This window comes from Piliocolobus tephrosceles, chromosome 10 (assembly GCF_002776525.5).
Source record: "Piliocolobus tephrosceles isolate RC106 chromosome 10, ASM277652v3, whole genome shotgun sequence".
Taxonomy (NCBI): domain Eukaryota; kingdom Metazoa; phylum Chordata; class Mammalia; order Primates; family Cercopithecidae; genus Piliocolobus; species Piliocolobus tephrosceles.
This window is the reverse complement of record NC_045443.1, coordinates 122658030-122673490: the sequence shown is the minus strand read 5'-3', so window position 1 is coordinate 122673490 and position 15461 is coordinate 122658030. Positions and strand designations below refer to the sequence as shown.

The window sequence follows — 15461 nt, the reverse complement described above, 5'->3', positions numbered from 1 at the left end:
AACTAACATCCAGACAGGATTCGGGTTTCGTTCGTATCCTTTTCTGTCTCAGGACCCCACCCAGGGCCCCAAATCACGTTTGTCCCTCACGTTGCCTTAGGCTCTTCTGGTCTCTGCGGGTTCTCAGACTTTCCTGGCTTGGGATGGCCTGGATTGCGTTGATGACCACCGGCTAGGGATTTGGCGGGACGCCCGTCTGCCGGGATTTGTCTGTTGTTCTTCTATTGATTAGACCCTAGTTTCGGGTTTTGGAAGGAAGATCGCAGCGGCGAAGGGCCGTTCTCAGCACATTATGTCCACATGACCTGTCCCTGCTGCATGGGTCCTATTCTTTATTCCTTGTTACAGGTAAAGAAACTGAGGCACAGGAAGTTGTATCAGGTGCCTGCTGGTAGGTGGAGGATGGGCAGGGGGTTGAGGGGACAGGGAGTGGTCAGAGTCCCTTTGCTAGTGAGGAGGGGACCCTAGGCCTCTCATGTCTCTCCAGGGCCCCCGGCGGTCTCCTGGCTGGCCTTGCTGCTCTGCTTCAGAAATCGGACTTGACGGGGGACTGCGACCCTGATTGGGCCTTGGTGGCTGCAGGTGCTCTCTTATTAGAGACACCACTTGAGGGTGTGTGGAACATCTGAAGAGTACCCATCTCTGGATCAAGAATTTTTTGCTGACCTAAAGGCATGGTGGCTCACGCCTGTAATCCCAGCACTTTGGGAGGCCGAGGTGGGCTGATCACCTGAGGTCAGGAGTTGGAGATCTCAGCCTGCCAGCATGGTAAAACCCCATCTCCGTCAAAAGTACAAAAATCAGGCCAGGTGCGGTGGCTCATGCCTGTAATCCCAGCACTTTGGGAGGCTGAGGCGGGTGGATCACCTGAGGTCAGGAGTTTGAGACCAGCCTGGCCAACATGGTGAAACCCCGTCTCTACTAAAAAATAAATACAAAAATTAGCTGGGTGTGGTGGCAGGCACCTGTAATTCCAGCTACTTGGGAGGCTGGGGCAGGAAAATCGGTTGAACCCGGGAGGCGGAGGTTGCAGTGAGCCGAGATCACACCACTGCACTCCAGCCTGGGCGACAGAGCAAAACTCCGTCTAAAAACAACAACAACAACAACAACAACAACAACAAAACATCAGCTGGGCGTGGTGGCACGTGTCTGTAGTCCCAGCTATTCGGGATGCTGAGGCAGGAGAATTACTGGAACCTGGCAGACAGCGGTTGCAGTGAGCTGAGATCACACCACTGCACTCCAGCCTGGGTGACAGAGTGAGACTGTCTGAAAAAAAAAAAAGGTTTTTTTTTGGCTTTAATTTTTTTCCTTTAAAAAATTGAAGTATCAAATACATAAAGAAAAGTGCACAATTTCGGTTAGAGGTTGTTGGATTTTTACCTAGGTATGCATGCTTATAATGACCCCCTGTACCGAGTGTAAACGGCTTCCCCACACCCCTCCCTGTCAGTATCCACCCCTGAGGTCCTGCTGCCCCCACCTCTATCCCCATGGGTTGGTTTTGCTATCCCCCGGGACGTCACATAGCTGGACTCATGCATGTGGTCCCTGTGTGGGATTTACCCTGTCATTGTGTGTCTCAGTTGGTCATTCCCTTTTGTCGCTGGGTAGCATTCCATGGTATGAGTGTGTCCCCATTTGTCATGCATTCACTTGCTTGTAGACATTTGTGTTGTTTCCAGTTTGGGGCTGTTACGGGTACGGCTGCTATGAGCATTTGTGGATAATCTTTGTGTGGTTGCATGCTTTCGTTTCTCTGCGATAAATACGGGGGTGGGATTGCTATATTGTAGGGTGAATGTCCAGCTTTGGTAGAAAAAGTATATTCCACAGTGATTGCACCAATGCACACTTCCACCAGCAATGTGTGAGCACTCTGGCTGCTCCACATCCTCGCCAACACTTGTTATTGTCAGTCTTTTTCATTTTAGCCATTCTGGTGTATGGCATGGGATGTCACTGTGAGTCCAGTGGACATTTCTCTGATGACTAAGTCACCCAGGGCTGGTGTGTGGCTCCAGGAAATCACAGGGATCCTTTCTCCTATCTCCTATTCTGCTCCACCCTTCTTCATGTGTGGCTTCCATTCTTAAGGGGGTCTCACTATTCAAAATGGCTGCTCTAGCTCCCTCCATTGTGACTGAATTCCAGGCAGCAGGAAGGGGGACTTACCAACAAATACATAGGAATTTCAGATATTGATAATGTCAGGGAGATAAAAGAGGGTGGTGAATACAATGTGATAGGGGAAGGGCTGCTTTAGGAAGAATGGTCTTTTCGTCCATTTTGTTCACTATTGAAGTGCCTAGGCCTACAGCAGAGCCTGCCATACAGTGGGGGCTCAAAAGAGACGGTTGAGGGATTGAAGAGTGCTCAGGGAAGGTCTCACTGAGAAGGTGACTTTAGACTTGAGAAGTGAGGGGCTCACTTTTGTGGGCATCAGGGGAAGGATTGGCCCTGGAGGAGCAAAGAGTCAGTGCAAAGGCCCTGTGGCAGAAACTTGCCTGGTGGCTCAGGAGCACAGCAAGGCCAGTGTGGCTGGAGCAGAGTGAGCGAGGCAGATAGGAACAGGGGAGGAGACTAGAGTGACTACAGGGAGCTGGGTTGTGCAAGACCTCATCGGTCACTGTCAGGAATTTAGATTCTGAGACAAATAGGAAGGCATAGGGGAGGTTTGAGCAGAAGAATGACATGCTCTGACTTTAATCTTCAAAGGATAACTCAGATTCTGTGGGGAGAATGGGGCAGGGGGCAAGAGCAGAGGCAGGACAACAGTGAGGAGACTACGGCACCCGTCCACACAAGCCAGGATGGGGGCCAGGATGGTGCTGGAGAGAAGTGGATGGATTTGAGGCATGCTTTAAAGCGAGAGCAGCCCAGCCTTGCTGATGGATGGGTGCTAGGTGGGAGGGAAATGGAGGACTCAGGAATGACTCAACCTCTTTGCTTAAGCAACTCACACGCGTGGGTTTCTTGTAAAAACCTTTTATTTTAGTCTTCTTACCTTAGTCCTTTAAAAATCAAAAGAAGTTGGAACGTGAGCCAAGGGTGTGGTGTTCCCAGGTCCCAGATTGGATTAGCCTGGGTCGTCGTCATTCCTGCATTCATAGGCCCCGCGGGGCTGGGGATGCCTGGGGCCCTGGGATTCAGGGTGTAGTCAGCGACTGACTGGCTGGTCCAGAGTGGGCAGGGCCTGGCCTTGCCCTAGAACTAGACTTTGTCTGGGCAAATTGGCCTCTTGGCTCATGTGGTCAGAGGTGTCTTTCTTGGAAGCCTGTTTTCTCTTCTCACAGGAGGAATTAGGCCTGCAATTCAGTGGCCAGGTCAAGTTAATGATTCATTTGTGAAGCTCCCGTGCAAGGAGCCCAGCGGGAATGGTGTAGGAGAGAGGTGTGAGGGCCCAGGCCTAGACGTGGACATGGAGCCTGGGGCTCTGTCTGTCCCTGCTCCTGTGACCTTGGTCAGGCATTTGGCTTTGGAGCCTCAGTGTCTGCTTCTGTGACATGAGTCATTGAGAATTTAAGAGGTGAAGTAGGTGGAAGTGTTTTGCTACCTGAACAGTGCTGGACAGATTGTCCATGCAGTTCTGCTCCCCTGGTGTCTCAGGGCAGGGGCGTCTCAGGGCAGGGGCCCCATCGTGTTCATCCTTGTGTCTTTAAATTCCTAGCATAGCATCTAGCATGGGCGGGTGATTGTGCAGGGGATGAACTGCAACCCCAGTGAGGTCAGAGCAGGCTCACTGTAGGCCGAGGTCATTCCAGCGGGCTTCACGGAGGAGGCGGCACCCGGGCGAGTGGGGTTTTAGGTTTGGAGGTCAGGGGCCTCTCCAGGTACAGGGGAAAGTGCTGTGGGTGGTGGGAAGAGAGAGCTAAAAATTAATGTCTATGAAATCTTCATCTCATCCATCACACATTTACCGAGCTGTTGCCTTGGCCTAAACAGGCGGTATTCTCTGTGTATTAAAAAAAAACAAAAAAAAATCCCTTCTTAAGTTTAAAACACACAAAGGAGGACTAGCGTTACCACCCGGTAGGCATTTCCACGTTGATTATATGGTTTCTGGTCTCACGTTTGCTCATTCACTCAGAAAATATTTACAGAGCTCCTGCAAGGTGCCAAGCACTGTCCCAGGCCCTGAGGACACATCACCAAACAAAGAAGCTGAGGATCTTGCCCTTGTGGGTTTATGGCCTGGCAGGGGAGACAGATGGACGATAAACCGGATAAGCTGGTTGTACCACACGCTTGATGGCCATACTCAGCATGGAAACGACACAGCAGGTCGGGAGATCAGGAGTTTTGGGGCAGGTCGGATGAGCCTTTTGAGAAGGGGGCATGTGATTAGAGATGCGAAGGTGTGAGGGATTTGATCACGTGGTTAGGAGGGAACAGCAGGTGCAGAGACCCTGGGGCAGAAGCATGGCCGCTTAGACAGGACAGCAAGGAGGCAGTGGGGCTGGGCTGAGTAGCAGACAGTGGCTGGATGTGGGGCCAGAGAGAACACAGGGGCCAGATCAGGTAGAGGGACTTGTTGGCCAATGTTCAGATGGTGGCTCGTATGTTATTTTCAAGAAATAACATGTTCACAATGACAGGTAAAGCTTCCCACATCCCCAGCCCCCGGCCCTCTCCTGAGATTGTTTGCAGGTTCCATTTCTCTGAATGGTTTTCTACATTTCCACATGGGTTTGTCTTCAGAAAAAATATCGAGTATTATTTCATGTGTTTGGAAAATTCACATCCAGAGGCCAATGTCAATTGTTTCTTTCTTTAGCCTTTTCTTCACTCGATTTTTTTTTTCTTTTAAAATAAAAATTGAGGCCAGGTGCAGTGGCTGACATCTGTAATCCCAGGACTTTGGGAGGCTGAAGCGAGTGGATCGCTTGAGCTCAGGAGTTCAAGACCAGCCTGGGCAACATAGTGAGACCTTGTCTCTACTAAAAGCAAAAAAATAAAGAATAGAAAAAATAGCCGGGTGTGGTGGTGCGTGCCTTGTAGTCCCAGCTACTCAGGAGGCTGAGGTGAGAGGATTGCTTGATCTGGGGCGATCGGGAGGTCAAGTCTCTCCAGCCTGGGCAACTGAGCAAGACTCTGTCTCAAAATAAATAAATAATAAAAATTATATATATTTAAGGCATCCAACATGCTGTTTTGCTATATATACACACATAGTGAAATGATTACTACAGTTAAGCAGATTAACATATGTATCTCCTCATATAGTTACCTCTTTTTGTTTTTTTTCTTTTTTGAGACAGGGTCTTGCTCTGTCACCCAGGCTGGAGTGCAGTGGGGTGATCACGGCTCACTGCAGCCTTGAACTCTTAGGCTCAAGTGATCCTCCCACTTCAGCCTCCTGAGTAGCTGGGACCACAGGTGCGTGCCACTGTGCCTGGCTAGTTTTTGTATTTTTTATAGAGACGGGCTGCCTATGTTGCCCAGGTGGTTCTCAAACTCCTGACCTCAAGCCATCCTCCCACCTCGGCCTCCCAAAGTGCTGGGATTACAGGCATGAGGCCCAGCCACCTCTTTGTTTTTAGTGGTGAGAGCACCTGAAATCTACTTCCAGTATACAGTACAGTATTAATAACAGTCCTCGTGCTGTGCATCTGACCTCCAGACCACCCACCCCATGTGACTGCAGCTTTGTGCCGTGTGACCTGCATCTCCCCACCTTCCCCAGCCTCCGCGCCGGAAGCACCATTCAACTCTGTGTATTCAATGCCTTCAGATTCCTCATCTCTAAAAGACAAATCTAAAAGTATTTGTCCTGCAGTATTTGTCTTTCTGTCAAGATTCTGCCATTGAGATATCTCCAAGTCGATGACGTTTACTCACCATGCAGCCACCGTGTGTACAGAAGCCCAGCTTATCTCTGACTGAGAACCTGGCTGGGCTCCCTGTTGTTTTCAAGGCAGGATCTCACTCTGTCACCCAGGCTGGAGTGCAATGGTGTGATCTCGGCTCACTGCAACCTCCGCCTCCTGGGCTCAAGCAATTCTCCCACCTCAGCCTCCCGAGTAGCTGGGACTACAGTTGCATGTCACTGTGCTTGGGTAATTTTTGTAGTTTTAGTAGAGACGGGGTTTCACCACCTTGGCCAGGCTGGTCTGGAACTCCTGACCTCAAGTGATCCACCCGCCTCGGCCTCCCAAGGCCTGCGATCATAGGCGTGAGCCCTGTGTCTGGCCCTCTGTTCTTTTTTTGAGGTCTGACAATTCTTCTGGCACTCTCTTGCACACATACGAGAATCTTTCTAGGGCAGAGTTTTCAAACTGTCAGATGTGATCAGATTGTGGGTTGTGAAATAAAGTGGAGTGGGTGGGGATCGGCTTTTTTTTTTTTTTGAGACGGAATCTTGCTCTGTCTCTCCAGGCTGGAGTGCAGTGGCGCATTTTGGCTCGCTGCAACCTCCACCTCCTGGGTTCAAGCGATTCTCCTGCCTCAGCCGCCCAAGTAGCTGGGACTACAGGACGTGCCACCATGCCCAGCTAATTTTTTGTATTTTTAGTAGAGACAGGGTTTCACTGTGTTAGCCAGGATGGTCTCGATCTCCTGACCTCACAATTCACCCTCCCCGGCCTCCCAAAGTGCTGGGATTACAGGCATGAGCCACCGCGCCTGGCCTGGGATCAGCATTTTGAAAACAGAATGGAATAAGATAGAATATCAGAGGGGTGAATAATAGAGTCATAACGTAAGTTGCATCATGCTGGGAAGGTGAGTGTTCCTTCGTGAAGCTTCAGGTGGGTGTGCAGGTCGTGGCCCTAGCGTGGCAGGAGCTGGGAAGCTGGTGCTCTGCACCGTGTCTGAACAGGGGACCCATAGACTATGGGACTTTGCTCACACCTGACCCGGTTAGAAACTGTCCGCGACTCCCCGGTGGCCTGACCCCTGCGGTGCACAGTCGTCCTGTTTCCAAACAGCTTTGCCTGTCGTTGTTTTCTTGGATGTCCTAATTTTTGCTCATCTACTGGGAAATGATATCTCATTTTAATTTGGAGTTAATCTTTCTTTTTGAAGTTGTGATTAAGATCCAGCTAACATAAAATTCAACAAAACCATTTACAGATGTACAGTTTAGTGACATTTAGTGCATTTGCAAGGTTGCGCAGCCATGACCACGACCTAGTTCCAAAGCATTCTCATACCGCGCACCCATTAAGCAGTCACCCGCCATTCCTTTCTCCCCTAGCCCCGGCAACCACCAATCTGCTGTCTCTGGATTTGCCTCTTCTGGGCATTTCACTAAGTGTGGTCAGATACTATGTGTGGCCTTTCGACTGGCTTCTTTCACTCTGTGTCATGTTTTTGAGGTTTGTCCATGTGGTGGCATGTGTCAGTGTCGCATTCTTTTCTTTCTGTTTTTTGAGATGGAGTCTTGGTCTGTTACCGAGGCTCTAGTGCAGTGGCACGATCTCAGCTCTCACTGCAACCTCCGTCTCCCAGGTTCAAGTGATTCTCCTGCCTCAGCCTTCCAAGTAGCTGGGATTATAGGTGGCTGCCACCATGCCCAGCTAATTTTTTTTTTTTTTTTTTTTTTTAGTAGTAGAGGTGGGGTTTCACCATGTTGGCCAGGCTGGTCTTGAACTCCTGACCTCAGGTGATCCACCTGCCTCAGCCTCCCAAAGTGCTGGGATTACAGGCGTGAGCCACCACGCCCGGCCACATTCCTTTCTTTAAAATTATATTTTTGGCTCTTTAAATATATTTCTTTTTTACACAACAGTAAACAACCAACCCATGCAGTCCCTTTTCTGAATGAGTCAGATGCTGCTGTCTGGACAGATCACCCCGTGTTCAGCCACTCATCTGTTGACGGACACTTGGGTCGTTTTCGCCCATTGTGAACAGTGCTGCTGTGCACATTCTTGTATGTGTTGTTGTTTGAACACCCATTTTCAGTTCTTTTTGGGTCTGTTCTGGGGAGTGGAGTTGCAGGGTCATACGGTAACTTCGTGTTTGACTGTTTGAGGAACAGTCAGACTGGTTTCCACAGTGGCTGTTCCACGTTACACTTCCGCCGGCAATGCACAAAGGTTTCAGTTCCCACACCCTTGCCAACACTTGTTATTTTCCATGAAGAAAATTCTAGCCATCCCAGGGTGGCCCGTTGTGACTCTGATTTGCATTTCCTTCATGATGTCAAGCACCTTTTCATGAGCTTGTTGGCCATTGGTGTATTTTCTTCAGAGAAAGATCTTTTCAAGTCCTTTGACCATTTGCAGTTAACCTTTTATTTTTTTAATTTCACATTTTAGTTTCAAAAGGGTTTTAGTGAAGTGTAGCATACGTATAGAAAAGCCCACATATAAAGGGAACAACACCATACATTTTTTTTTTTTTTTTTTTTTTGAGACCGAGTCTTGCTCTGTCGCCGGGGCTGGAGTGCACTGGCCGGATCTCAGCCCACTGCAAGCTCCGCCTCCCGGGTTTACGCCATTCTCCTGCCTCAGCCTCCCAGTAACTGGGACTACAGGCGCCCGCCACCACGCCCGGCTAGTTTTTTTTGTATTTTTTAGTAGAGACGCGGTTTCACCGTGTTAGCCAGCATGGTCTCGATCTCCTGACCTTGTGATCCGCCCGTCTCGGCCTCCCAAAGTGCTGGGATTACAGGCTTGAGCCACCGCGCCTGGCCAACACCATACATTTTTCAGTAAACACAGTCGCGGGTAACCAGCAACCAGATCAGGAAACAGAATTTTCACCCCCTTATCCCCCATCCTCCCAGGTGACCCCTGTTCTGGCTTCTATTGATACGTTAGTCTTGCCTCTTCTAGAACGTCACATAAATGGGATTATATGTGTATGCACATATCTGCCTTTTGATCAACATGATTGCATATTTTAAAGGTAGTAATAGTATTTATTTATTTATTTATTTATTTATTTATACTTAAAATATACTGGAGGTTGTTCCATAGTGGTAAATATAGCATGTCATGGGTGTTCTTGTTGCTGTTGTTTTTTTTTCCAGACAGGGTCTTGCTTTGTGGCCCAGACTGGAGTACAGGGGCATGATCACAGCTCACTGTAGCCTTGAACTCCTGGGCTCAAGCGATCCTCCCAGCTCAGTCTCCTGAGTAGCTGGGACCACAGGTGCGCACCACCATGCCTGGCTAATATTTTTTGTATTTTTAGTAGAGACAGGGTTTCACCATGTTGCCCAGGTTGGTCTTGAACTGCTGGCCTCAAGAAATTCTCCTGGCTTGGCCTCCCAAAGTCCTCGGATTACAGGCGTGAGCCACCATGACTGGCCTAATTTGATGGCTTGTATTGGATATATATACTTCACCTATATGTCAACCAAAATCAAGATAGCTGGGCCAGTTCATATCAGTCCTCCATCCTGGTCCCCGGCAGCCACTGGTCTGGCTTCCGTCTCTACAGTTTTCCCTTTCCCTGATGTCGTGGAAATGGTGTTGTGTAGTATGATTCTTCTTTTCTTTTTTTTACTTGGGGTAGTGCTTCTGAAGCTCACCCATTGTTGTGGCGTTTATCCATGGTTGGTTCTTTTTGATTGTCAAGTAGCATTCCATTGTGTGGATATGTGTGGCAATTCGTTTATGTGTTGATGAATATTTGAGTTTCCATCTATCAAATATGGACATATCATTCCATGTTTGTTTTTGGTGAACATTCAGGCAAGTCACTCTCTTAAAGGCTTCCCAGCCTTTGCACAGGCTGTGTCTTCTGCCAGGCACTCCTCCACTGTCTTCTTTTCCTAGCAAACCCCAGCTCATTTTAAAATTCCCAGCTCAGATATCCCCTCCTCCAGGCAGCCTTCCTGGGCTCAAACGGTCTATTTCGCCAGATGGGAGGGAGTGGCGTCCAACAAAGGCTTACCTTGGCATTCTGTCCCAACTTTGTGTTCCAGGGCCATGGTCTTTGACCCTGGGGGTGGTGGGGACAGAATCACAGAATCAGCCATGTTAGGCAAAAGGCCACAGTGTCCCCACCACTGTTATCTAATCAGCTGCCTGGTCTAGTGTGGTGGAAAAAAGTCCTCCTGCTGATCAAAAGCAGGGCAGAGTCCATCCCTTAACCCAGGTGGAGGTGGGGCAGGGAAGGAAGGGTCACTTAATGACTGCAGGGCTGACCCTCCGGTGCCCGGGGTCTTCAGACCTTGTTCTAAGCACTTTACCTCCATGGACTCATTCAAACCTCACAGCAGCCCACGAGGCGACACTCTCCTTATGCCCATTGTATGGTTGAGGAAACTGAGGCTGGGAGAAGGTCAGCGACCTACCCCTGGTCACCCAGTTGGACAGGGCTGCGCTAGTTTCCGAAGATTCCCTTTGGGTAGTGTTGAATGAATGGACTGAAACCCAGGGCCCAAAAGCCTCTTCTGTTGGAGATAGAGAGAGAGAGAGAGACATGGACACGCGGCCAGATCCCAGGACTTGGTTTAGCCCTGATTCATCTTCAGAACCAGGCTGAGCAGGCCAGGGGAGGAGGAAAGCATGGTGAGATTCCAAAGGAGAAAGGCATCTCCAGCCCAGCAGACTCTGCTGAGAAACCGGGTGGGAGAGGAAGGCCGCAAAGGGAAATTGAGGCTGTGTGTGTGTGTGTGTGTGTGTGTGTGTGTGTGTGATGGAGTCTTGCTCTGTCACCCAGGCGGGACTGCAGTGGTGTGATCACAGATCACTGCAAGCTCTGCTTCCTGGGCTCAAGTCATCCTCCCACCTCAGCCTCCCAAGCAACTGGGACTATAGGCACCTGCCATCGTGGATGACTGATGTTTGTGTTTTTTGTAGTGATGGGGTCTCCATGCTCAGGCTGGTCTTGAACTCCTGGGCTCAAGTGATCTGCCTGCCTCGGCCCCTCGAAGTGCTGGGATTACAGGTGTGAGCCACCACACTGGGCCTTTTTTAAAAAAGCAGTTTTATTAAGGTGTGATTGATATAAAACAATGGCACATATTTAATGTATGCAGGTTGATGGGCTGGTGCGTGCACACCGGCAAACCCGCCCCTGGGATGCAGGTGCTGAACACACCTGTCACCGCTGCGGTTCCCTCCTGCCCCCACTGTTTTCTGTGGTGAGAACATACAGTTCGCGCTCTACTCCCTGAACACATTTTCCAGGGTTCTGGGTTTTGATGCTGGGTTTTCTATGGAGGGAGCACCAGCAGCTGGATGTGTCCCCCAGGCTGGAGAAGGGGCCTGGCCTGTGGTGAGCAGGGTCCCCAGGGCTGCAGGGTCTGTCCCAGACAGAGGGACCTGCAGTGCACGGGCTTGGAGGCTGGGTGAAGGCCAGGACTGAAGGAAGGGCTGGGCAATTGGGGCCTGAGAGTTGGGAGGGGCTGAAGCTGGTGCCTGTGAGCTGTTGTCACATGGGGTGGCAGGAGCTGCCATGGGGTGGGGAGGGTGTTACTGAGGGGGCAGGACTGCTCTTTGAGCCAGCTTACATACCACTTCCTCCAGGAAGACCTCCCGGACTCCTCAGTGCCCTCCAACTATTGGTTGTATCTCTCTCCAGCCTTAGTTGTGCCTCAGTTTCCTAATCTGTAACATGGGAGTAATAATAGTGGAGGTGGCTGCCTCAAAGAGTCATGGTGCTGTTAGGAGGATGAGAACACAGTGAACAGCATCACCAGGCACGTGGCGCACCCCGGAAATACTTGCTTCTATTACCTCTTTAATATTGAGTTTATGCGCCTTCGTTTACACCTATGGGCTGCTCAGGTCATAAGATGCTCCTTCTGGTGCTCGCGGCTAGGTAGGAAGACGCGTTTATCAATAAACAGTTATGGCACTTGAAGGCAAGTCTCTGATCTCCTGGTTTTTCCAAGAGAACTCTGAAATCCAGATATTACATTACATCTTCCAGCTTCTTGACAATGAATTCAGCTTCTTCATTTACATGCCACGTAGGTCAAACTAGACACAGTGTCATCAGCTCCATCGTACAGATGAGAAACTTGAGGTTCACAGGGGCTGACTTGCCCAAGTGGCCCCATGGAGTGCGACCCAGGGCCTGGCTGCCTCCAAGTCTGCTCCTTCCAGGGGACGTGGGGCTGGCTCTGACTGGGCCAGCTCAGCTGTCTGCCTCCTATAGAGACTCCGCGTATTGGTTCTGGCTACTGGGGACAATGGGGGCGGCTGTCCTCGTCTTAGAAGGCCATGTTCAAAAGAGGGTGGAAGGTGATGCAGCCGCCTGGCCGCCTGGCTTTGCAACATCAGCTCTAATCTGATGGGCTGGGCAAAATTTGCCAAGTGTTCACTATTGAAGTGCCTCCTTGGCTCAAGTGACCCTCCCACCTCAGCCTCCCAAGTAGCTGGGACTACAGGTGTGCAGCACCATGCCCAGCTAATTTTTAAAAAATTATTTTTTATAGGCTGGGCAAGGTGGCTCATGCCTTTAATCCCAGCACTTTGAGAGGCCGAGGCAGGCGGATCACTTGAGGTCAGGAGACCATCCTGGCTAACATGGTGAAACCTCACCTCTACTAAAAAAAAAAAAAATAGCCAGGTGTGGTGGTGGGAACTTGTAGTCCCAGCTACTTGGGAGGCCAAGGGAGGAGAATTGCTTGAACCCAGGAGGCGAAGGTTTCAGTGAGCCGAGATTGCACCACTGCACTCCAACCTGGGCAACAGAGTGAGACTCCCTCTCAAAAAATAAAATAAAACAAAAACAAATAAAAATACAAAAATTAGCCAGGCGTGGTGGTGGGGACCTGTAGTCCCAGCTACCCAGGAGGCTGGAGCAGGAGAATCACTTGAACCCAGAGGCGGAGGTTGCAGTGAGCCAAGATCATGCCACTGCACTCCAGCCTGAGCAACAGAGTAAGACTCCATCTCAAAAAAAAAAAAAAAAGAAATACAAATAAATAAATAAATAAAATTATTCTTTATAGAGATAGGGTCTTGCTGTGTTGCCCAGGCTGGTCTCAAACTCCTGGGCTCCGGAGATCCTCCTACCTTGACCTTCCAAAGTTCTGGGATTACAGGCATGAGCCACGGCACCTGGCCTACATTTCACTTAGGTGATGACTCTATCTCAAATCCCGACCTCTCCCCAGTCCCTGCTGTGTTTTCTCTGTGCTCTGTCACGTAGCATGCGTTTTACCTGAGTTGTTTAGTGCCTGCCTTTCCCCCGCTACGGTAAAGCCCCACAGAGCTGGGCTTTTGGTCTGTCCTGGTCGCTCTCCCATCCCCAGCTCTTAGAACCTGCCTGGCACGTGGTAGTGCTCAGTGCGTGCTTGTTGAATGAATGAATGATTCACCTGGCCACATGGAACCCATGTTCCTGCAGGGGACTCTCCCTGCCCTGAGACATCCGCTACCCTGAGCTCCAGCACCCCCTTTAGATGGTGCATAGGCCCCTGTTTACCACAGTCCCTTGACTGGTGTCACATATTGCTGTCAGGACGTATTTTAAGAAGCATTATGACAGCATGGATAGGTTGCCTGTTTAATTCCATAAGCTCCAGGTGCGACAGCCTCACGTGAGAAGGGCTTTCCCACCACCTCCTACCCCGAGCCACCGCCGAGGAGCCCCTTCCCTGGCTGGGCTCAGGCAGCTGTTCTGGAGCCTCGTGGTGGGGCGTGGGGCCCTCGTCCCTCTCCTCACAGGCGTGCTTGTCCCTTCCCCTGCAGAACGTGCGCATCGACCCCAGCAGCCTGTCCTTTAACATGTGGAAGGAGATCCCAGTCCCCTTCTATCTCTCCGTCTACTTCTTTGACGTCATGAACCCCAGCGAGATCCTGAAGGGCGAGAAGCCGCAGGTGCAGGAGCGTGGGCCCTACGTGTACAGGTGAGGCTGTGTCCAGGTGAGGGCAGAGGGGCCCGCTGAGGCTGGGCAGGGGAGGGTCTCAGAGTGGACGGGATGGGGAGGCTGCTGACCGAGCCCCAGAGATTTTTCCGGAAACAGGCAAGGCATACTTGGGGGAAGTGCTAGTCCCAGAGAAGTTTTTGTTTTAGGGTTTTTTTTTTTTTTTTTTTTTTTTTTTGTAGAGATGGGATCTTGCTATGTTGCCTAGGCTGGTTTTAAGTCCTGGGCTCAAGCGATCCTCCGCCTCAGCCTCTCAAAGTGCTGGGATTACAGGTGTGAGTCACCAGACCTTACCTAGAGAGGTTCTTTATGGAGCAGGGAGGGACCAATGGTGTGGGTCTGGGTGGAGGGTGCATATGTGAGAGACAGAGACACACACACGCACACATACACACATACATACGCACACATACATACGTACACACACACACACACACACACGCACAACCAGGAGCACACCTACCCCCCGAACCCTGTCTGGGCCAGAGGACCGGGTGAGTCAGCACGGGAAGGGGTCAGCTGTTTGTGGAACATGCTGGCCCAGGGACCACAGAGCGGTGCCTTTGCTTTCTGCTTGCCGTGTCCCTGGCTGTGGCCTAGGGGAAGTGACTTCACCCCTCTGAACCTCAGCTTGCCCGTCTGCAGACTGGAGAGACACAAGAGCCCCTTCATGGGGTCATCGGGACACTCAGGATGCACGTGGAGCTCTGAGACGGCTGGGGGATGTGCCTGTTACAACGCCCTTACCTCCTGGAGTCTTCACAGCACCTCCCCTCCTCCACACCCCCGCTTCCCAGCTCACAGGCGGAGGAGTAGGGGCTCCGCGAGAGGAGAGCTGACTTGCTCCCGGCACATGGTGTTCCAGGGATGGGGTGGGCAGAGGGTGTTCCCACTGTTGGAGACCCACAGTTTGGTTCTGGGAAGGCCAAGATGAAAACCTAGCAAATGTGCCTGAGGTTTGGGAGTAGGAAACATGAGTCAGCTGCTGCATTCTGTTCACTCATTCACTCATTCGCTCGTTCATTTAACAAATGTTTATTGAGCACCTACTAGGTGTTGGCTGCCATTCTAAGCACAGGGGACCCAGCAGCGGACAGAATGGGTAAAAATGCCAAAGCTCTCTATACTCCTTCATTCTGTGAGCACTGATTGAGCACCTCCTGTGTGCTGGGGGCGCAGGCAGACCAAGGCCCTGCCTCACCAAGCTGACATTCTGATGGAGAGAGAGTAAAGAAGTGGACAAATAAGGGGAAATCAGGCAGCCATCAGTGTTGTGCAGACAAAACAGTGTGAAGCTGGAGTGCAGGAGAGAGGACGGCCATGGGGCCCAGTCTGACTGGAGGGTCGGAAGCACCTCTGCAAAGGGACACTCACTGGACCTGCATGGTGGGGAGAGAGTCCTGGGCAGAGCATGTCCAAAGGTCTGAAGGCTGGGAACAGAGCCTGTGCGGCTGGGGTTACGAGGGAGGGAGACAGTGGAGAGATGAGGCCTGAGCCTTGCTGAGGTCCTCAGAGGTCGCGTTAGGAGCCTGATTTTAACCTGCATGCAAAGTGGGCTTGTGGTCCAGAGCATGGCACGATCTGACTTCCACTTTTTTTTTTTTTTTTTTTTTTGAGACGGAGTCTCTCTCTCACCCAGGTTGGAGTGCAGTGGCGCGGTCTCGGCTCACTGCAACCT

General features: G+C 50.8%; 1 protein-coding gene across 3 annotated transcripts in view; it reads left to right on the top strand.

The window, feature by feature from the left end:
• SCARB1 (scavenger receptor class B member 1) overlaps window positions 1-15461 on the top strand; it is an 86901-nt gene that overhangs the window by 33709 nt on the left and 37731 nt on the right. For all 3 annotated transcript variants that reach the window (XM_026457430.1, XM_026457429.1, XM_026457428.1), the window contains exon 2: window positions 13608-13765. In XM_026457430.1, the coding sequence (XP_026313215.1) occupies window positions 13608-13765 (158 nt within the window). The remainder of the gene's footprint in view (window positions 1-13607; window positions 13766-15461) is intronic.